Source organism: Sus scrofa, chromosome 4, assembly GCF_000003025.6.
Source record: "Sus scrofa isolate TJ Tabasco breed Duroc chromosome 4, Sscrofa11.1, whole genome shotgun sequence".
In the NCBI taxonomy this organism is placed as follows: Eukaryota; Metazoa; Chordata; class Mammalia; order Artiodactyla; family Suidae; genus Sus; species Sus scrofa.
The window spans coordinates 127,624,019-127,647,216 of record NC_010446.5 but is presented as its reverse complement, the minus strand read 5'-3'; the positions used below and the strand labels follow the sequence as shown (position 1 = coordinate 127,647,216).

The window sequence follows — 23,198 nt, the reverse complement described above, 5'->3', positions numbered from 1 at the left end:
GAGCAAAAATAAACCCATGGGACCTCATCAAACTGACAAGCTTTTGCACAGCAAAGGAAACCAAAAAGAAACCAAAAAGACAACTTTCAGAATGGGAGAAAATAGTTTCAAATGATGTAATGGACAAGGGCTTAATCTCTAGAATATATAAACAACTTATACAACCCAACAGCAAAAAAGCCAATCAACCAATGGAAAAATGGGCAAAAGACCTGAATAGACATTTCTCCAAAGAAGATATACAGATGGCCAGCAAACACATGAAAAAATGCTCAACATCGCTGATTATAAGAGAAATGCAAATCAAAACTACCATGAGACACCACCTCACACCAGTCAGAATGGCCATCATTCATAAGTCCACAAATAACAAGTGCTGGAGGGGCTGTGGAGAAAAGGGAACCCTCCTGCACTGTTGGTGGGAATGTCAACTGGTACAGCCACTATGGAGAACAGTTTGGAGATACCTTAGAAATCTATACATAGAACTTCCATATGACCCCACAATCCCACTCTTGGGCATCTATCCGGACAAAACTCTACTTAAAAGAGACACATGGAGTTCCCGTAGTGGCGCAGTGGTTAACGAATCCGACTAGGAACCATGAGGTTGTGGGTTTGGTCCCTGCCCTTGCTCAGTGGGTTAACGATGCGGCGTTGCCGTGAGCTGTGGTGTAGGTTGCAGACGTGGCTCGGATCCCGTGGCTCGGATCCCGCGTTGCTGTGCCTCTGGCGTAGGCCGGTGGCTACAGCTCCAATTCCACCCCTAGCCTGGGAACCTCCATATGCTGCGGGAGCGGCCCAAGAAATAGCAACAACAACAACAACAACAACAAAAAAGACAAAAAGACAAAAAAAAAAAAAAAAAAAAAAGAGACACATGCACCCGCATGTTCATTGCAGCACTATTCACAATAGCCAGGACATGGAAACAACCCAAATGTCCATCGACAGATGATTGGATTCGGAAGATGTGGTGTATATACACAATGGAATACTACTCAGCCATAAAAAAGAATGACATAATGCCATTTGCAGCAACATGGATGGAACTAGAGAATCTCATCCTGAGTGAAATGAGCCAGAAAGACAAAGACCACATGATATCACTTATAGCTGGAATCTGATATCCAGCACAAATGAACATCTCCTCCGAAAAGAAAATCATGGACTTGGAGAAAAGACTTGTGGCTGCCTGATGGGAGGGGGAGGGAGCAGGAGGGATCGGGAGCTTGGGCTTATCAGACACAACTTAGAATAGATTTACAAGGAGATCCTGCTGAATAGCATTGAGAACTATGTCTAGATACTCATGTTGCAACAGAAGAAAGGGTGGGGAAAAACTGTAATTGTAATGTATACATGTAAGGATAGCTTGATCCCCTTGCTGTACAGTGGGAAAAGAAAAAAAAAAGAAAGAAAAAAAAAAAAAAACACAGGCCAGTTTCACTAATGAACAGTAGATGAAAAATCCTCAACAACATACTAGCAAACCAAATCCAATAATACATTAAAAAAAATCATACACCTTGGAGTTCCAGTTGTGGCTTAGCAGTTAATGAACCCACCTAATATCCATGAGAATGTGGGTTTGATCGCTCAGTGGGTTAAGGATCTGGAGTTGCTGTGAGCTGTGGTGTAGGTCGCAGACATGGCTCAGATCCCATGTTGTAGCTGAAGCTCCTAGCTCCAATTCGATCCCCTAGCCTGGGAACTTCCATATGCCATGGATGCAGCCCTAAAAAAAAAAAAAAAAGAATCATACACCATGATCAAATGGAATTTTTCCCAGTTTTTTCAATATCTGTAAATCAATCAGTATGATACACCACATTAATAAAAAAATAATAAAACAAAATGATTATCTCAATAGATGTAGGAAAAAGCTTTTGATAAAGGTCATCATCCATTTATGATTAAAACTCTCCAGAAAATGGGTGTAGATCAAATATACCTCAATATAATAAAGGCCATACATGACAAACCCATAACCTGTCACCTTACTCAGTGATGAAAAGCTGAAAGTGTTTCCTCTAAGATCAGAAACAAGACAAGGATGCCACCTCTTGCCACTTTTATTCAACATAGTTTTGGAAATCCTAACCACAGCAATCAGGAAAAAAAGAAAAGGAATCTAATTGAAAAAGAAGTAAAACTGTCACTGTTTGCCAATGACATGCTGCTATACGTAGAAAATCTTAATGACGCCATCAGGGAGTTCCCGTCATGGCTCAGTGGTTAACGAATCCAACTAGGAACCATGAGGTTATGGGTTCCATCCCTGGCCTCGCTCACTGGGTTAAGGATCCAGCGTTGCCTTGAGCTATGGTGTAGGTCACAGATGTGGTTTGGATCCGGCATTGCTGTGGCTCTGGTGCAGGCTGGCGGCTACAGCCCCGATTCGACCCCTAGCCTGGGACCCCTAGGCAAAAAGACAGTAAAAAAGACATCATCAGAAAACTACTAGAACACATCAATGAATTTGATAAAGTTGCAAAATACAAAATTAATATATAGAAATTTGTTGCATTTCTTTCTTTTTGCCTTTTTTGGGGCCACACCGTGGCATATAGAGGTTCCCAGGCTAGGAGTCCAATCTGAGCTGTAGCCGTGACCTACACCACAGCTCATGGCAACACCATATCCTTAACCAACTGAGCAAGACCAGGGATCAAATCCATGTCCTCATAGATAATAGTTAGGTTCATTAACCAATGAGCCATGAAGGGAACTCCAGAAATCTGTTGCATTTCTATACACTAAATCAAATATTGGAAAGAGAAATTAAGGAAATAATCCCATTTACCACTGCATCAAAAAGATTAAAATACCTAAGAATAAACCTGCCTACAGAGGCAAAAAATCTATTCTGCAAGATGCTGATGAAAGAAATTGAAGACGACACAAACAGATGGAAAGATGTACCGTGTTCTTGGATTGGAAGAAGCAATATTGTTAAAATGACCATACTACCCAAGGCAATCTATAGATTCAGTGCAATTCCCATCAAAATACCAATGACATTTTCCACAGAGCTAGAACAGATATTTAAAATTTTACGTGGAAGCACAAAAGACCCAAATAGCCAAAGCAATCTTGAGACAGAGCAATGCTGGAGGGATCAAGCTACCTGACTTCAGAATGCTACAAAGCATCCAAACAGTATGGTAGTGGTACCAAAACAGACACATAGATCAAAGGAACATGAGAGAAAGCCCAGAAATAAACCCACACACTATGGTCAGTTAATCTGTGACAAAGGGTGCAAGATTATAATTGGAGAAAAGACAGTTCGTTCAGTAAGTGGTGGACAGCTACTTGTAAATGAATGAAATTAGAATATTCTCTAACAGACCATGTATAAAAATATACTCAAAATGGATTAAAGACTTAAATGTAAGACCATAAACCTTAAAACTCCTAGAGGAAAACATAGGCAGAACACTCTTTGAAGAAATAAATCAAAGCAGTATATTTTTTCAGACCACTCTGCAGCCTCCAGAATCCTTAATTGCTAGCAATATATATATATAGATAGATAGATAGATAGATAGATAGATAGATTCCTCTCCTAATGTAAAAGAAATCAAAAATGAACAAATAGGAAAAAATTAAAATCAAAAAATAAATAAATAGGACATAATTAAAAGGTTTTGCACTGCAAAAGAAACAATTGATGAAACAGAAAGACAACCTACTGAGGGGAGAAAATATTTGTAAATGCAAGGGATTAATATCCAACATACGTAAACAGCTCATACAACTCAACGTTAAAAAAATTTTTTTAAACGGTCAAAAGAACTCAATAGATATTTTATCAAAGAGGAAATGTAGATGACCAGTAGACACATGAAAAGATGCTCAGTATACATCAAAACCACAGCGAGGTATCACACCTCAGAATGATGTCATCAGAAAGTCTACAAATAACAAATGTTGATAAAAGGGAGCCCTCATATACTGTTAGTGGGAGTGTAAACTGATGCAGCCATTGTGGAAATAACAGTATATGGATGTTTCTTAAAAACTAAAAGAACTCTGACCCAGGAATTCCACTCTTGGGTATATATATCCAAAAATCCCCGCCAATTGAAAAAGATGCATGCACCCCAGTGTTCGTAGCAGCATTCTCTATAGTTGCCAAGACACAGAAGCACTTTTGCCCATCCACAGATGAATGGATGAGGGAGCTATGGTAATTCGTATCCAATGGAATACTACTCAGCCATAAAATGGATGAAAGTTTTGCCATAAGCAGCAACATAAATGGACTTGGAGAGCATTAAGCTAAGTGAAATACGTCAGAGAAAGATAAATACTAAAAGCAATAAATAATATTGCTTATATGTGGAATCTTAAAAATACGAAAAACTAGTAAATATGACATAAAAGAAGCAGACTCACAGAACAAACTAGTGGTTCTCTCTAGTGGGATGGGGGGAGGGCAACCTAGATGTTGGGATGTGGATGCTGTGCACTCTTGGGAGTGCTATAGCCTTACATCCTTACCATGCAGCACAGGGAATGAGCCAATATTTTGTAATAACTGTAAATGAAACGTAACCTTTTAAAAATTATATAAAAATACATATATTTTAAAAAAGACAAAACTAGAGAAAAGTAAAGTAGCAGGCTAAAAGGGATAATAGGTGAGCTCTAAGGAAGACAGCAAAGTGTTTCTCTGATTTCTAAATAAGTAAAAAGTGGGCTTTTAAAACAAGACATATCTAAAGTTAAATTTCTGGTTTGGCATATTTTTGTGATTTTTGCAAATTACTTAACTTCCCCGAGTTTGCTTTTTTAAATTTGTTAAGTGAGATTATGTTACAAACCTTTGTGAGTTGAAGATTAGATGGTAGAAATAACAGCTGCTTAACAGAGTTCTGATGTGTAATTTTATTGAGCCCTACACTTTGGCATAAACACTATACAGGCTTTATCGTCACAGTAATCCCCAAATTTGTGGTTAGATAACTTCAACACAGAGATATTAAGTACTTGATCAAAACCACATCAAAACCACACACCAGTAAGTAACAGTCACAGGATATTAACCCAGGTATTCTGACCTCAAGAGCCCAGACTCTTAATCATTATTTCTTATGTTCTTAAAATTCTAATTAAAACTGAGGACATACTTTTCCATGAAAAGTGTTAGATATTACAATATTACAGTATTATTGTAATACTATAATATCGTAGTGTAATATGATTCTGTCATAGACTGATAGAATCGATGGCTACTTCAGTGTCTTAGAAAACCTGCTTTGATGTGCAAGAATTTCTAATACGTGTCTTTAACAGATTGTAATCTAGTGTCTGTGTCAACGCCTCCAGAGAGGAGGCATTTTATTACATTTTAAGGCAAACCAGTTTACTGTTAGATAACTCAAAATGTAAGGAATTCCTCTTTATCCTATGATGAAAATTTTGATCTCACCTTTACCCCGTGGCTCTAATTCTTTTCCCCATGAGAAGATAATAAATGGACGACTTCTTTCGTAGGCAGTTGTTTAAATGTTTAGGCAAGAATCTTTTCTTTTTCGCATCCTAGGCTCAACACCATCAAGTGTTTTGCAGACAACACATTTCCATACTTTCTCAACTGAAGGCCTGCTTTTAAAATGTGCTTGCTATAAATTAACTTTATATATCAAATTTTGTGTGATCAGTTTCCCCCAAGAATGTTGTGTCATTTGTTTAAAAAAAAAAAAATCAGGAAGGAGGGGGTTGGAAAACCAAGCTGCTCACAGGTCTGAGTACACGTTTTAGTCTCTGCTGTAATGTGCAGTCCACCTGTGGGCTCAACGGAGACCTTGGCACTTGTGCCGTGACCACTGCTAGTTAATGTTTATTGAATATTTACTGTGCAGCGTGCCCTTTCTAAGCTTTTTACTCATATTTAATCACAATAATCCAGTGGGGTAGATGCTACTTCCTCTATTTATCAACCGAGGGGAATGCAGCACTGAACTGCTGAGTAAATCATTCCGTGTCACATGGTTGGTACTGGTTAAGTGCAGAAACTGAGATTCAAACCCAGGCACGACCACTGTAGTGTCTGTGTGTGTGTGTGTGTAAATATCTGTATGTCCTAGCTTAGGCTGCTTTAACAAAACACCATAGGCTGGCTGGCCCAAACAACAGAGATTTATTTCTCCTAGTTCTGGAGGCCGCAGACTCTGAAATCCAGGTGCCGCGCGGTCACAGTCCTGGTGATTTGCCCTCCTGCTGGCTCGCAGACAGCGGCTTCTCACCACGGCCTCGCCCTGCAACCTAATTACCTTCCAAAGGCCTCACGTCCAAGTACCCACACATTAGAGCTTCATCATGAGAATTGTGGGGGGCAGATATTCTCTCCAGAGCAATGCATCAAGTAGTTCTTTTGTGTGCGTGATTGAAAATGTATCTCCCATTTATATCAGTTTTCTATAAGAATATGTCACTTTTACAACAATCAGCCTTTCTAGAAGCTCATTTGTAATTTGAGGAATTTGTTACAATAGAAACGTGTTTTGAACATGAATCCTAGTTAATAGCTGTGTAGCTTTACCTATTTCCTGATGTGTGAAAGTAGATAATATCTGTTCAAAGGTTATTTTAAGACTTAATATGTGTGCATACACATATTTGCGTGTGTGTAATTATACCGCCATATATGTGAGGGTACACGCACATGCACAGTCTAGTGTGGCTGTTTACAAGGCCTGTAAATGGCACAGGCAGCATGGCACAGCCATTATTAAGCTAGACTTTGGAACAGAACTGACTTACCAGCTGTATGACCTTGGGCAAGCTTCTTAACCTCCCTGTACCCTAATTTTCTCTTCTGTAATAAGGCGTGATACTCATGTCGTGAGATTAATGAGTCAATAAAGCACTTAGATCAGGACTTACACTTTATAAAGTGTATGTAAATGATAAAATGGTATTATTTTATGTAAGTATCTCGCATAGCAACTGTATGTCTAAGTAAATTAACAAATTATATTTAAATGTTTTTGAACTAGTAATTTTTTAAAAGAAATATAAAACCAAATATAAAACATATTAATTAAAATTGGTTAGTCATTTCATTTTTTTATTGCAGATGAGAGAAGGGGACCCTGAAGCACAAAAGTTAAGTGCCTTGCAATTTAGGCAATTTCTGGTAATTTCCAAGTTACTTATAACTAATTCAGCTCTAGTACCCTAATCTTCTTTTTTTTTTTTTTTTTAATAAGTAAGGGACCTGGTGTGGATAAAACATAAAATAATGAATTTGAATATGAAGAATTTTAGATAGATGGTAGAATTATTAGAAGTATTTCAACAATAATAATAGATTGTTGAAATGATTAAATGTTTTATTTGGAGCTTTTTGGTTTTGTTTTTGTTTTTTCCCAAAATAGAAGCACCACAGTATGTTTTATGAGAAGCAGTGGACTTGAATTTTTAGCCTTCCTACAGCCCCTGTCATCATAGTAGAAAATAAATTGTTAAGGCTTTTATGCATACATTTAGGTTACTATGAATTAATGCTGGCATTGTATTTGAAGTACCCTTTGTCCTATTTACAGAGAATTACTTTAGTAGAATTTGTGTAATGTTAGAGTATGCTTTCATCTCTAACACATCAGCTAATAGGTAGGGAATTTAGTTTAATTGTTGAATAGACTAGTCAAGTTGATTTGATTTAATTTTAAAGTAATTAGTGTTGGAAAAATTTTGGGCAGTGATCTAACTCAGTTTCGTCTTTTATTTTTTATTTATTTTTTTGCCTTTTGGGGCCGTACATGTGGCACATGGAGGTTCCCAGGCTAGGCGTCAAATCAGAGCCACAGCTGCTGGCCTACACCACAGCCACAGCAGCTCGGGATCCAATCCGTGTCTGCGACCTACACCAAAGCTCATGGCAACACTGGATCCTTAACCCACTGAGCGAGGCAGGGATTGAACCTGCAACCTCATGGATACTAGTCGGATTCGTTTCCACTGCGCCACAACGGGAACTCCCCAACTCAGTTTTAGACTCAGTGTCGTCACTTTTATGGCGTCTCTATCAGGTGGTCCTGCAGTTCTCCTTGCATGTTTTCGTGTCTTGAGCTCTCGTGTTATCTGTACGCATAAGGTGATTCCATTTAAGTGACTTCAAGTTTGTCTCAAACCTTATAATTCTTTATTTTTTTGAAAATATCAGCTGCCAATCTTAAGCAGCAGCTTAGTAAATAATTTTTAATCTGCCGTTTCATTTACAGATTGTCCAAGGACTCCAGATACTCCCAGTAGTGACCCCCGTTGTTCCACCAGCAATAATAGACTGATGGCCTTACAAAAACAACTGGATATAGAACTTAAAGTAAAGCAGGGTGCGGAGAACATGATACAGATGTATTCAAATGGATCTTCTAAGGTAAGTACAGTAAATCGGTGTCGGTGTGTAGAGTCAGTCGCCATTACCCACAGATTCCGCGTTTGTAAGTTAGCCTGCCTGCTGGTGTTGATTTGAAACTCAGCATAGTGCTCAATGGCACTGTCACAGCCAGTCGTGGGCAGTGCGCAGTTGGTAAAAATCTGAGTCATCCGATGCAGGTGTTCAAGCCGAGGAGGAAGAGGACCGTCTTCGGGTGTGCTCTCTTCCACTGTGAACAAGTACCTTTTCACGGTCTGTTTAGGACTGCATTCTTTGTGTTTTTGTGTTTTTTGGTGATTTTGCTGTTGAAGCACTGTATTGTGATTTCTGAGGCCATTCTAGCCTCCAAATTTCTAAGTATTGGCAATAACACAAGTTGAAAATAAAAGATTTCTAAAGTAAATTTTAAAAATTGCTTATTTCTACCAAGACCAATCAATGAAAAAATTGATGGGTAAAATTGTCTGAGCTCTCCATGTTTGTAACTTTTCTATACATCTAGAATTATTCCAAAACAACAAACTTGTTTTAAAACATGTGGGCTCTGGTGAGTTTTCCGTCACCACATGCAGGTCTTTAAGAAAGGACGAATGAGAAGAGATGCGGTTCTATCACTGGTGACTGTTGGGATGATATCTTTGGTTCCTGGGGGATCGCATGTGGGCGTGTAACTCCTAATTGAAAATCACTGTTATGGGAGCAGTTGTTACTCATGGGGCAGTATCCTTGTCCTGAGGTATAACATGGGAGAAAAAGTGGTAGGAATGACTAAACTCGAGTCAGATAAGGTTCTTTCCAAACTAAGGTTCAATAGTTTCATAATTTCTAAAAGTCTTGGAGAGGTGGATTTATTATAAAAATCTACCTTCTACTTTCAATCGCTTATCTTAAAGATTTTTGTCTCTGCAGATCAGTTTCTTCCGTGTAATAATAGACATTTCCTAAATGATTTCAGAATAAAAGATTTTTTTTTTTAGTTCAGGAAGAATTTGGAACGGGGTGGAGGGAAGGGAACAGTGGGAATCCTTGGAGCCAGGTATCCTGCCTACTCACCCAAATGAAATTGGTGAAGATGCTGCAAAGAGGCAAATATGTGTATGTTATAAATAATATGTTTAAGCTTAGTTATAAGAACTAGTTGGATTGTATGCCATATTTCAAAAGAATTTCCAAATTATTTCTAGAGACATGTATTTGTTCCTGCTTGATGTATTATATACATGGCATGATCCTTGATGGTATTCTGCCTCCCTAACTTTGAGCATTTATTCTGGCATGGTAGAGGTGGGTTTTGGTTTTTGTTGCTTGTTTTTTTAGGGCTGCACCTGCAGCAAATAGAAGTTCCCAGGCTAGGGGTTGAATCAGAGCTACAGCTGCCGGCCTACATCACAGCCACAGCAACATGGGATCCGAGCTGTGTCTGCAACCTGCACCACAGCTCATGGCAATGCTGGATCCTTGACCCACGGAGCGAGGCCAAGGATTGGACCCGCATCCACGTGGATCCTAGTCGGGTTTGTTTCTGCTGCGCCTCATTGGGGACTCCTAGGGGTTTTTTTACTTGTTTAATTTGTATCAAATGTTATTCTGGAGTTTTTTCTTTTTCTAAGGCGGATGCTGTGTTCTTGGAATTGTGAATGCATCACATTATGCCAAGTGTTTTAAAATTAAAACACCCTCTAGAGCAAGGTTTTTAACCTAGAATTGATGGATTAGATTGAGAGGTTCGTGAACCCTTTGAAGTTACAGGCAAAATGAATGTGCGTGTTAATAGACAGATAAATAAGAGGGCCTTAAGTTTCACCATATTCTTAAACTGGTCTCTAACCAGTCTCCCTCCCCAAATTTAACAGGTTTATGGATGTATTAAAAGTAAATCAGATGCCTTAGAATAACCACAGGTCCAAAATGAACAGGGCTGTAAGGAGCCTGCTAAAACAAATAGATGATTTACAGTAGCCTTTTATTTTAAATTTGGAGATTCATTAACTTGAGAAGGGTCAAGTGGAGGTCCAAGCATATTACCAGACACAGTCTCTCATCTTTAAACCTTTCAAAGGGACAAAGTGTATTTTTAGGAGACGAAGGAAAATTGTAAATTGAAGTTAGGGGGGATATTTATTTATTAAGGACTTAACAGTTTGATAACTATTATGCTGGGTTCTGAAGTATGAATATAATAAAGATGGTGCCTCATATGTAGTAGGTACTCACATAACATCTTGCTTTCAAGAAACCCACTGTCTAAAAAGCAGATCTCACATGTAAATAATAAAAATATATAATATTGATGTGTGCAAGTTACTTAAGAAGCACAGTGGAGAAGAATCACTTAACTGCCAGAAGAAATAATTGAAGTCTTAATGTAAGATCTGAAGGATGATTTGGAGTTTAAGAAGGAATTATTGGAGTTCCCGTCATAGCTCAGTAGTTAACGAATCCAGCTAGGAACCATGAGGTTGCAGGTTTGATCCCTGGCCTTGCTCAGTGGGTTAAGGATCTGGCGTTGCCATGAGCTGTGGTGTAGGTCACCAATGCGGCTTGGATCCCACGTTGCTGTGCCTCTGGTGTAGGCCGGCAGCTACAGCCCTGATTAGACCCCTAGCCTGGGAACCTCCATATGCTGCAGGTGCGGCCCTAGAAAAGACAAAAAAAAAAAAAAAAAAAAAAAGAGAGAGAGAAGGAATTCCTTTGTAGAGTTGGTGATATGGGTAAACACAGAGATGCCGGGTAAGGAACTGTGGAATGAAGAGGCTTGCTCTAAGGTATGGAAGTGCCTGCTTGTGGCTACAGCAGAAGCTTTTGCTGAGTTTTGTATCTGGCATACCTGAGGGTAGGCAGGTAGGATGCACTTCTGATAGTAACCATTGAGATATAAGCCCAGATATCGTATAAGCTATATGGCTTTACTGAAAGACTTTTAGCAGAGAAAATACATGATCAGATTGAAGTTTAGAAAGTTCACATCCATTTTCCTCAGACTCGAAGAATTAGTGAGAGAGGGTCAAGTCTACAGGAGCAGGCTTCAGTAGGCTTTTGTAGTGGTCCAGGGTAAACGTGCTTCCTGCCTCTTGTAACAGCAATGAAAGCAAAGAAGACAGAATCAGGCAGTTTTGGCAGAATAAATATGTGGTCTCTGGATATGAGGAAGAAGAAAGAATCGAAGATGATTCTTGGATTGGTTATGTGCACAGACTGATGAATGGTGGTGTCCTTCACGACGATGGGGAGTTCATGAGGAGCAGATTTAGGGATAGGCATGATTAATGCCGCTTGGCAGTCCAGTCCTCTTCAGAGCTCTGGTTATGGGATTCTGTGTGATAAGATTACTACCCGAGAACGTGTTATATACCCAGAGGTGTCCTTTCAAAATGCACATCAGATATTTTCACACTCTTGTTCAAAATCCTCCAGTGACTTCCTAACAACTTTAGAACAAAATCCAGAGTTTTTAACTGCGATTGTGCACATTCACACACGATTTACCGCCCACCCCCCATCTTATTTTCTAAAACTCTCTGATTATACTCTAGCTTTATTGGCTTCTTTATCCAACAGGCAGAGCAAGCCCACTTTTACCTCAGGAGCTTTGCATTCACTGTCTCTGCCTGGATAGATCTTCTCCCAAGCGCTTGGATGGCTTTCTCACTTCATTACAGAATCTGCTCAGAAAACTACCACTTCACCAAGCCCTTCGTTGTCATCCTGTGTAAAATAATCCTGTTCACTGCATTACCACTCCCTGAAGTAATAATTTACACAATTGCTTATTTTCAACATTAGAATGTAAATCTCGTGGCTCTTAAGTACCTTTGGTTTTCAGAGTAATCTCTGAGGGTTTGATAAGACATATTCAAGATATGATTCCTGTTCATGGATTCAGATGACAAACCAAGCTACTTATTAATATCCAGGGTTCTTTTTAACCTCGAGCACTTTTTTTTTTTTTCTTTTTAAAAATGTTTCTAAGACTTTTCTTTCCCTCATTTGAAAGTACCTGTCTATCCAGGCCTCCTTTTCCTTTATCTTCCAAACTTGACACATTCCAATCTTATTTATATTAACAGCTCACAAAACCTTTTCTGGATTCCTCAGCTAAAATTGATAATCATCTTCCTTTGAATTTTTCTTTGACTACTTTTAAATTTTGATACATACAATAATTATCTGTATTCTTCAAACTCTAAGTTTTATAGGGTAGCATTCTACCTGATTAACTTTTGTATTTTTTACTAGATGTGACAACATTTACCTCATGCAAAGTAATCCATAAATACGTAGTGGAAAAATAAAGGTAATGATTGGCTTGTTTGTTTATTTACTTAATTATATTTTTGGCCACACCCTGGCATGCAGAAGTTCCTGGACCAGGGATCGACCCCACATTAAAGCAGCAACCAGAGCCATAACAGTGACAGTGCCGGATCTTCAACCCGTTGAACCACATGGGAACTCCAGTTTATTCATTTCCGCAAGCTGTCTGTATAGTGTAGTTTACCTGTTCCATTATTGCACTATGACTTGTAAAATAAGTTATTTTTGTAACATAAAATTAATTTGAAAATATTAAATGTATTATTTATTTATTTTGTTTTTGTCTTTTTGCCTTTTCCAGGGCCGCACCCACGGCATATGGAGGTTCCCAGGCTAGGGGTCTAATCAGAGCTAGAGCTGCCAAGCCTATGCCACAGCCACAGCAACGCAGTATCCAAGCCGCATCTGCAACCTACACCACAGCTCACGTCAACACCAGATCCTTAACCCACTGAGCAAGGCCAGGGATTGAACCCACAACCTCATGGTTCTTAGTCGGATTCGTTAACCACTGAGCCACGATGGGAACTTTTATTTTTATTTATAATTGTAAAATACTGTACATGTGAAATATAACCATTTGTAGAATGTAGAATGCTAATTACTATTAATAGCTAATTACTTTGTTAAGGTGAATCATATAAAATTGCTGTTTTTTTAATTCAAAATCAGTCACATGTTGGCATATTCATCTGGTTCAACCTATATGTGTAAAAATCCTCTCAAAGTCAGAGCATAAGGAGTTCCCGTCGTGGCACAGTGGTTAATGAATCTGACTAGGAACCATGAGGTTGCAGGTTTGATCCCTGGCCTCGCTCAGTGGGTTAAAGATCCGGCATTGCCGTGAGCCGTGGTGTATGTTGCAGACGCGGCTCGGATCCCGTGTTGCCGTGGCTCTAGTGTAGGCCGGTGGCTACAGCTCCGATTAGACCCCTAGTCTGGGAACTCCACATGTCGTGAGAGCAGCCCAATAAATGGCAAAAAGACAAAAAAAAAAAAAAAGTCGGAGCATAAAAGCAAGTATTTCTCTAATATATAAACCATTTCATATATTTGGATCTACCTTTTCTCTTGCCTTGAACATATGAGGTTCTCAGTAAGAAATATGTTGAATGCCTGAATGCATAAAACTGACAATAAAAGTTCATCGAGTGGTGGAAGGCATAAGATTGACATGTGGTAACTGTAAATTACCGTTGATAGGTCACATCCAATGTCAGTTTTAAAAGCCTTTATCATGCTTAAACATCTGTGCAGATCTTCCAGAAATCTGTGTGGAAAAAAAAATCACTTTTTAAAATGAAATGCAAATGCTTTTCTTTGCATGTTGAATTGAAATAGTTAAGAAAGATATTTCTAAAGAAGTTAAATGACAGAATTATTGTCTTTTCACACAGTAACAAAATAGGAAGTAGCTTAATTGAAAAGCATAGTATTATATAAATACTTAATATTTATACTTTTATATTAAAACTTCATTAAAGTAAGAATCATTATTTTTATTCCTCTAAAAGAATATTTAATGCCAGTCATGTACTAGGTGTATAATTTTAGTTTAATGCTTACAAAAGGTCTGTATTTTAGAGTGGTATCCTGTTTATATAATTTCTTCAAGAAACCTATTTGTCCTATTAAATTAGGAGTTTTGAAACACTGTTTTTTTTTCCCTCTTACTCTGATCTGGTCTCAAAGAAACAGAAAATTTATTTCAGATCTTCACTTTGTCTGATGTTCCTAATATTGGATAGCAGGAAGAATTAAGAAGTGTTTTCATTTTAAATTTGTAAAGTAAATAGGTCTGTTCATAAAAGTGCATATAATGAGTCATAGACAAAGACCAAATTCAAGCTTGAATCCGTAAAGCATAATTTAAAAAAAGTATTGTGTGTATATTTACACACTTCATATTGTAAATGGATATTTAAAGGACGTAGTAAACTAAGCCCAACTCCTTAATGTGAGATCTAAATATTTTATTTAATAAAGAATGAAATCTGACCAAAGTTCTTCCGTAAATGACTGACCTTGGGAGGATGAGAGAAAAGAAAAATTCATAAATTTGCTAACTGCCTTTTTCTCCACTATATAGTAACCTAGTTTGGTGTTTATCATGATATATTTCTGCTCACTTTTTTTTCCTTGCTCTGTTGTCTCTCCCATCACACATATCTTCATCCTCCCCTTTCTTCAATGTCATGGTATGTTGTGTGTGCGTTTGACGTGTCGAAATGATGCTGCACCTCTGATGCTTGTCTCGGTTCTAGTTTTGAGTCTCCTGGAAAAGATAGATTTGACTGTATGCTATTTTATTTCCAAATTAATACTGACTGCCTCAGTGAAAACAGTAGAGGCGCTTAAATAATATGCAAAAAAAATGGTCTTTCTTGTAAATAAGTGCTTCCTAACTTGATGCTTAGTTTTCCTTATTATTTCCTTTTTTGTGGATTGACGCCTTTGACAACTAAAATAAGTAGAAGATTACATTAACTTCGGTTACTTGTTTCATGAAACTTTTGAAGAATTCCTGTAGTAGTTTTCTGTGGCTGCTGTAATAAATTTTCATAAATTTAGTGGCTTAAAACAACACAAATTTATTATGTTATAGTTTGTTTACTTTTTGGCTACAGCTGCGGCATGTGGAAGTTCCTGGGCCAGGGATCAAACCTGAGCCACCACAGTGACAATGCCAAGTCCTTAACTGCTAAGCCACCAGGGGACTCCTTATGTTACAGTTTTATAATTGAGAAGCCTGGAATGGATTTCACATTTTGGAGGATGTAGGAGAAAATTCGTTTCCTTGTTCTTTGCAGCTTCTAGAGCCTGCCCGTATTTCTTGCTTAGGGCCCTCTTCCTCTGTCTTTGAAGCCAAAAGCAGTGGCTCCAGTTCTTCTCATGTGACCTCTTCTGCCTTCCTTTTCTACATTTAAGGACCCTTGCGATTATAGCCTTTGGCCCACCTGGAAAGTCCAGGATAATCTCTGTAGTTTAAGGTGATTAACACCCTTAATTCCATCTGCTGTCTTAATTCTCCTTTGACATGTAAGGCAACGTATTCACAAGGTTTTAGAGATGAGGATATGGACATCTTTGGATGAGGTGTTATTTTGCCCACCACAGTTTCTGAAACATGAAGTGTCTTGTGATTCAGTGTTACAGAAGCTAAACTGGGAAGTAGGACAGTAACATTGTTTCATTTAATTTAGGACCTTTCCTGACATCTCAAGACTTGAGGGAAGTTTATTCACTGTAATTTACTCCCTAACTTTTCAACTGATGGAGTTATTTTTCTTAGTTATCACCATGTCATCAGTTTGATGGCTTTTTAAAATAAATGTATCTGTAAGTATATATATTATAGTGCTTACAGTATTCTTTTGGCCCTGTTTTTCACTTGCTGATATCATTTGGTCTTATTTAGAAGTTATAAAAATGTTTTATTTGTCTGTTTATCTGCTTACCTTTTCAAACTTATTTTTAATAGGATCGGAAACTCCATGGCACAGCTCAGCAACTGCTCCAAGACAGCAAGACAAAAATAGAAGTGATACGAATGCAGATTCTTCAGGCAGTCCAGACCAATGAATTGGCTTTTGATAATGGTGATGGAACAGAGATAAATTGTCATTCTTATTATTAGGGGTATATATGGTACTAAATACACTTTATATAGGAAAGAAGCAGTGGTTCAAAATTAAGGAGGGGGAAGCATTATGTTGTGTGTGTGTGTGTTTTTTAAATCTTGAGTTCTTATCTATGAGTTCGGTAGCTAAAATGAGAGGTTCTGTGTTTTAACATTGTGTCTACTGAGAATTACTTCAGTGTTTATGACTTTCAGGGACTGTCAATGTTACAAGTTTTCATTTCTTTTTCTTGAATTTTAATCATTACATATTAGAAAGTTGATGGTTCAATTAAGTTTTGTTTTTTTTATTTTTTTTTGTTTTTTTGTCTCCCTCTAGCCAAACCTGTCATAAGTCCTCTTGAACTTCGAATGGAAGAATTAAGGCATCATTTTAGGATAGAGTTTGCAGTAGCAGAAGGTGCAAAGAACGTAATGAAATTACTTGGCTCAGGAAAAGTGACAGACAGAAAAGCACTTTCAGAAGTAATTTTAAATAAAAATTTTAACTTACTACATTATTCAAAGTATATGACTGTTTCAGTGACAACATTGTCTCTTTCCTGTTTAAGGCTCAAGCAAGATTTAATGAATCCAGTCAGAAGTTGGACCTTTTAAAGTACTCATTAGAGCAAAGGTTAAATGAGCTTCCCAAGAATCACCCTAAAAGCAGTGTTATTATTGAGGAGCTCTCCCTCGTTGCGTCGCCAACTCTGAGTCCACGTCAGAGTGTGATATCTGCACAGAACCAGTACAGTACACTCTCCAAACCAGCAGCACTAACAGGTGCGTAGCACACGTCCTCCTGAGTTTGTTTTTTTTTTTTTTTGGTGGATTTTTTTATCTGTATTTGCTTCTGGTTTAATCAATGAATAAAAGTATATGTGCACAGATTTTTTAAGTGTTGTGGTAAGCTGTACATAACAAAACTTATTATTTTAGCCATTTTAAAACATGCACTTGAGAGGCGTTTAGTATATCCGCACTGCTGTGTAACTGTCACCACTCGTAGTTCCGGGGTGTTTCACCACCCCCGAAGGAGCCCAGTACCCGTGAAGCTGTCACTCCCCACGCTGCTTTTCCCTCAGTCCCTGGTAATCGTGCTTGGCTTCCAATCTCTCTATAGATTTGTCTCTTATAGGTGTTTCCTATGAATGAAATTATGTATTTTGTGGCGTTCTGTGTCTGGCTTCTTTCATTTTGTGTGCTGTTTTCAAGGTTCATTCTTTTTTTTTTTTTTTTTTTTTTTTTTGTCTTTTTGTCTTTTTTTTGTTGTTGTTGTTGTTGCTATTTCTTGGGCCGCTCCCGCGGCATATGGAGGTTCCCAGGCTAGGGGTTGAATCGAAGCTGTAACCACCGGCCTACGCCAGAGCCACAGCAACGCGGGATCCGAGCCGCGTCTGCAACCTACACCACAGCTCACGGCAACTCCGGATCGTCAACCCACTGAGCAAGGGCAGGGACCGAACCCGCAACCTCATGGTTCCTAGTCGGATTCGTTAACCACTGCGCCACGACGGGAACTCCAAGGTTCATTCTTAATGTAACATGTATCAATACTTGATTCCTTTATTTGGCTAAATAATATTCTGTTGTGTGGGTATGTATCAGATTTTATTTACCTGTCCATCAGTTGATGGACATTCGGTTGTTTCCACCTTTGGACTGTTGTGCATAGTGTTTCTGTGAATATTTGTGTGCCAGTTTTTGTTTGAACACCTGTTTTCAACTATTCTGTGAATATACCTAGATGTATAATTACTAGGTCCTGTGGTAATTTTATCTTTATATTTTTGAGGGACCAACCATCAGACTTTTTTCCACAGTGGCCGTATCATTTTACATTCTAACAGCAAAGCATGACAGTTCCAATTTCTACACATCTTCACTAATGCTTGTTACTTTGCTTTTTTAAAAAAATTGTTATTGCCATCCTAGTAGATTTTTTTTTTTTTTTTTTTTTTTTTTTTTGTCTTTTTAGGGCCGCCCCTCTGTCATATGGAGGTTCCCAGGCTAGGGGTCGAATTGGAGCTACAGCTGCTGGCCTACACCACAGCCACAGCAATGCCACATCCGAGCTGTGTCTTCGACCTACACCACAGGTCACGGGGATGCTGGATCCTTAACACAAGGCCAGGGATCGAATCTGCATCCTCATGGATGCTGGTCAGATTTCGTTTCCACTGAGCCATGACGGAAGCTCCCATAGTAGGTCCATTATTTAAAGTGAGGGAGTGAAGTCTCCAGCTGTTCTTATAGACTTGCCTATTTCTCCTTTCAATTACATGGATTTTTGCTTCATAACTTTTTGGGCTCTGTTGTCAAGTGCATATGTGTTTATATTTTTATAGCTTCTAAATGGATTGACTCTTTTATAAAAATATAATATTTATTTGTTGTAACAATTTTGGGTTTAAAGTATTTTGTCTGAGGAGTTCCCATTGTAGCTCATGGAAATGAATCTGACTAGTATCCATGAGGATGCAGGTTCAATCCCTGGCCTTGCTCAATGGGTTAAGGATCCAGCGTTGCTGTGAGCTGTGGTGTAGATTGCAGACAGGACTTGGATCTGGCGTTGCTGTGGCTTTGGTGTAGGCCAGCAGCTGTAGCTCCAGTTCGACCCCTAGGCTGGGAAGCTCTATATGCCATGGGTGGCCCTAAAAAGGCAAAATAAATAAATCAAATAAGTATCTTGTCTGATATTAATCTGGCCATCCTGACTGTCTTTTGGTTATTTTTTGCAATGAATATCTTTTGCTGTTCTTTTGCTTTCAATTGATTTGTGTCTTTGGGTCTAAAATGAGTCTATTTTTAGGCAGCATATAATTGGATAATGGTTTTGGTTATTTATTTTTTTAATCCATTCTGCCGCTACCTCTTTTCAACTTTTAACAGTTTAGTCCATATATGTTTAAGGAAATTACTGACAAGATGCACTGCAGTTCTGTTGCTGACTCCCCAGTTAAGTCACATTTCATAGGGTAATGGCATAGTCCCCCACAAGATGGCCCTCACTTCAGACATAAGCTGCAAGCTTGGGGGTTCCCACTCCTGCCTCAGACTCAGTGTTCCATAGAACAACTCACAGAACTCAGGAAAGCTCTAAATTTACAATTTCAGTGTCACTATAAAAGTTACAAATTCGGACCAGTCAGAAGAGACACGTGAGGAAAGATCTGGCAGGATACCGCATATAAAGTTTCCTTGTTCTCAGCATGCATCATCCTCTCAGTACAGCAGTTTCTGTCCCCAGCCAGGAATCTCACTTTAGCTGTGAGTATTCATTTTTTCTCTTGTGGCTTTATTCCATAGGAGTGATTGAATGAATCACTGGCCATTCAATTGAAATCACTCTCCAGTCTGCCAACCCCTTTCTGAACGACAGGAGGTCAGGCTCATGTGTGGCTCAAAGCGCTAGTTTTCTACCCATGCAGTTGGTCTTTGTGGTGTAGCCAGCCCCAGACCTGGAACTGTAGGGGCCTAACACGGGTCACTTTGTTAACACAGGTCACAGCGGTCTGAGGAGTCGGCCATGATACTGCTCTTTCTGGGGAAATTACACAGGTTTAGAAGCTCTCTCCTGGGAACTAGGAGAGAAACACCAGCCAAATTCATTATTATTACAATTAAAAGGCTTACTTCTAAGTAAGTAAGCTATTTTGCTATTTGGTACGCCATTGCTAAAATAGCATTTTGCTATTTGTTTTCTGTAAATTTTAATCTTTTTTCTCCTGAATTCTTTTGCTTTCTTTTGTGTTTGGTTGAATTTTTCTAGTTTACCTTTTTGAGTCTCTCTTTGTTTCTTTTTCTGTATATTTTTTAATTGCTTTCTTAGTGGTAACCCTGGTGATTAGTTAACATCCTAAATTTTTTTTTTTTTTTTTTTTTTTTGTCTTTTTGCTATTTCTTGGGCCGCTCCCGCGGCATATGGAGGTTCCCAGGCTAGGGGTCGAATCGAGCTGTAGCCACAGGCCTACGCCAAAGCCACAGCAACGCGGGATCCGAGCCGCGTCTGCAATCTACACCACAGCTCATGGCAACGCCGGATCGTTAACCCACTGAGCAAGGCCAGGGACCGAACCCGCAACCTCATGGTTCCTAGTCGGATTCGTTAACCACTGTGCCACGACGGGAACTCCTAACATCCTAAATTTAAAACAATCTTGCTTAAACTGATACCAGCTTATCTTCAATAGCCTGCAAAAAACTGCTCCTATACAGCTATACCTCCTAATATATACATATTTTATAGTTAACCTGCTTTTATTTATATTTTCTGATTTTTCACAGCCCCTATACTTTTTTTTTAAATTGGTCTTACCCGTAGCATATGGAAGTACCTGGGCCAGGGATTGTATCCAAGTTGCAAGCAATGCCAGATCCTTTAACCCACTGCACCAGGCTGGGGATTAAACCTGTTCCTCCACAGCGACCAGAGCCACCGCAGTTGGAGTCTTAACCCACACTGCGCCACATCAGGAAGTCCCCCATCTTTATATTTTTGTTGACATGGATTATGTCTTCAAACATTGTGCGCCCATTAGCAGATTGTATTATATATTAGATTATAATTACTGTTTTGTGTTTATCTTTTAAATCAGAAAGGAAAGAAAGAGTTACAAACCAAAAATACAGCAATACTGGCTTTTTTATTTACCTGTGTAGTTTTACTAGTGTTCTTTTTTCTATGATTTCAAGTTACTGTGGTGTCCTTTCATTTCAAAGTGGATGACTTATTTTTAGCATTTCTTCTGGGATAAACTCCCTTAACTTTTGTTGATCTAGGAATCTCATGTTCTTCATTTTTGTCCAATTATATGCTGCCTAAAAGAGACTTAATTTCTTCATTTTTGAAGGACATTTTTTTTGCATATATAGAATTCCTGGTTGACAAGCTTTTTTCTTTCATCATTTAAAAAATATCATCCCAGTCCCTTCTGGCCTTTATGGTTTCTGAGGAAAAATCAACTTTTAATCTTACCGAGGATATTTTGTAAGTATTGAGTTGCTTCTCTTTTGCACTTTCAAGATTACCCTTTTTGGTTTTTCACAATTTGATTATAATGCATCCCAGAATAGTAATCTCTTTTGAATTTATTCTACTTGGATTCTTTGAGCTCTACATATGTAGATTCATGTAGTTCATCAAATTTGGGAAGTTTTCTGCCATTATTCCTTCATAGATTGCTTCTGCCATGTTCCCTCTTCTCCCCTTCTGAGACTCCCATAATGTGTATATGTGTATTCTTTATGGCGTCCCTGAAGTTGCTTAGTGTCTCTCTCCCTGAAGACAAACATTAATTGATGTACAGAGGCATTTCAGAGGCACAGAGGCAAAGATGCAAACACTAAAACAAGCTTGAGCTTTCATGAGCATCACACATTACAAAGGGGAGTCTTCCCACCAGCAAGCTCCCATGAGCCTCTTCACAAAACATGAATCATATTTCTCTGGTTTCAGCTGCCAAGATCTCTTCAAAAACCTGGCTTTCTTAATTTAACATTATGAAACCAAGTGTCAAAATGGTTGGGCCAGTTGCAGACCATCTTTAATTCTGTCAAGTTTTACCTACCTTTTTTTCCTCTGTCTTGTCTCATTTTTAATTAGTAGCAGACAACATTTGGTTTTATGTCTTACCCAACAGCTGACCCTTTTATCATTATAAAATTCCCTTTTATCTCTGAGAATAAACTTACAATTTACTTTATCTGACTAGTAGAGCCATACTATCTTTCTTATGCCTAAGGTAACCTAATAAATTTGTCCTTTTGTTTTCAACCTGTTTGTCCTTACAGTTCTATTTTGCATGAAATAGTTTGTTACCATATAGGTGTCTCTTTCCTTTTGATCTAACCTGAAAATCTATTTGAAGCTGTTGGTCTTAAATGTTTTACTAGCTCAATTTATATACATAAACTGCACGTATTTGATGTGTACAGTTTGATAACTTTTGACATATCAACCCTCAAAAGTTTCTGTTTTACCCTTTAGAAAACTGTCCTTTTAATATTATTATTTGATCTGTATTTAATTCTGCATTCTTGGTGTTTGAACAGCATTTCCTCTTTTTCCTCGGTTCATTTTCTGTGCTGTGTAGTAATTGATGGAGCAGATGCTTCTCTTGGTCCCTTTCATGCCCTGTGACAGTGTTTCAGTTGAGCCTATGTGTGTGCTTGTTGCTTCCTTCAGAGAACCAAGGATGCACAGTGAAGTTACTACCGTCTGTGATCTCAATATGCTCTTCTGCTTCTAAATCAGTTAAGAATTTTATGAAGAAATATTTGCAGATTCTTCCACTTCACCCTTTTGTATCCTTGTTGTAATGTATTTTACTTCTATCTGTGTTTTAAAAACCTGCAGGTGGAGTTCCCATCATGGCTCAGCAGTAGCAAACCCAACTAGTATCCATGAGGACACAGGTTTGATCCCTGGCCTCGCTCAGTGGGTTAAGGATCCAGTGTTGCTGTGAACTGTGGTGTAGGTCGCAGATATGGATTGGATCCAGCGTTGCTGTGGCTGTGGTTTAAACCCACTGCTGCAGCGCCGATTTGCCCCTAGCCTGGGAACACATCTTCTTATCGTGTTTTTTGAAAAATTAAAACTGAATTTAAAGAGGACTTTGCCATCTGTCTGTGTGTAATCTTAACCCCTGGCACAGGATACTTCATACATTCAGCACATCCTTGGTAAATAGTATTTGATACTAAGGCAGTATCAAATACTGTACTTACTCTGTTAGGTTTCACCATCTTATGGCTGAACCTTGTTTTTTTTTTGTTGTTGTTGTTGTTTGATTTTTGCTTTCCGGGGCTATACCTGTGGCATATGAAAGTTCCCAGGCTAGGGGTCAAATCAGAGCTGCAGCTGCTGGC

The 23,198-nt window shown here is 38.5% G+C and overlaps 1 protein-coding gene across 7 annotated transcripts in view; it reads left to right on the top strand.

Moving 5' to 3' along the window:
• The window catches only part of PKN2 (protein kinase N2), a 130,886-nt gene that overhangs the window by 62,766 nt on the left and 44,922 nt on the right, over positions 1–23,198 (top strand). For 6 of the 7 annotated variants that reach the window (XM_021090332.1, XM_021090335.1, XM_013997432.2 and 3 more), the window contains exons 3-6: positions 8,238–8,392; positions 16,188–16,305; positions 16,666–16,811; positions 16,898–17,111. In XM_021090332.1, coding sequence (XP_020945991.1) covers positions 8,238–8,392; positions 16,188–16,305; positions 16,666–16,811; positions 16,898–17,111 — 633 coding nt within the window. Of the gene's footprint in view, positions 1–7,090; positions 7,121–8,237; positions 8,393–16,187; positions 16,306–16,665; positions 16,812–16,897; positions 17,112–23,198 lie in introns of all 7 variants that reach the window. The other variant, XM_021090338.1, reaches the window with a different exon arrangement.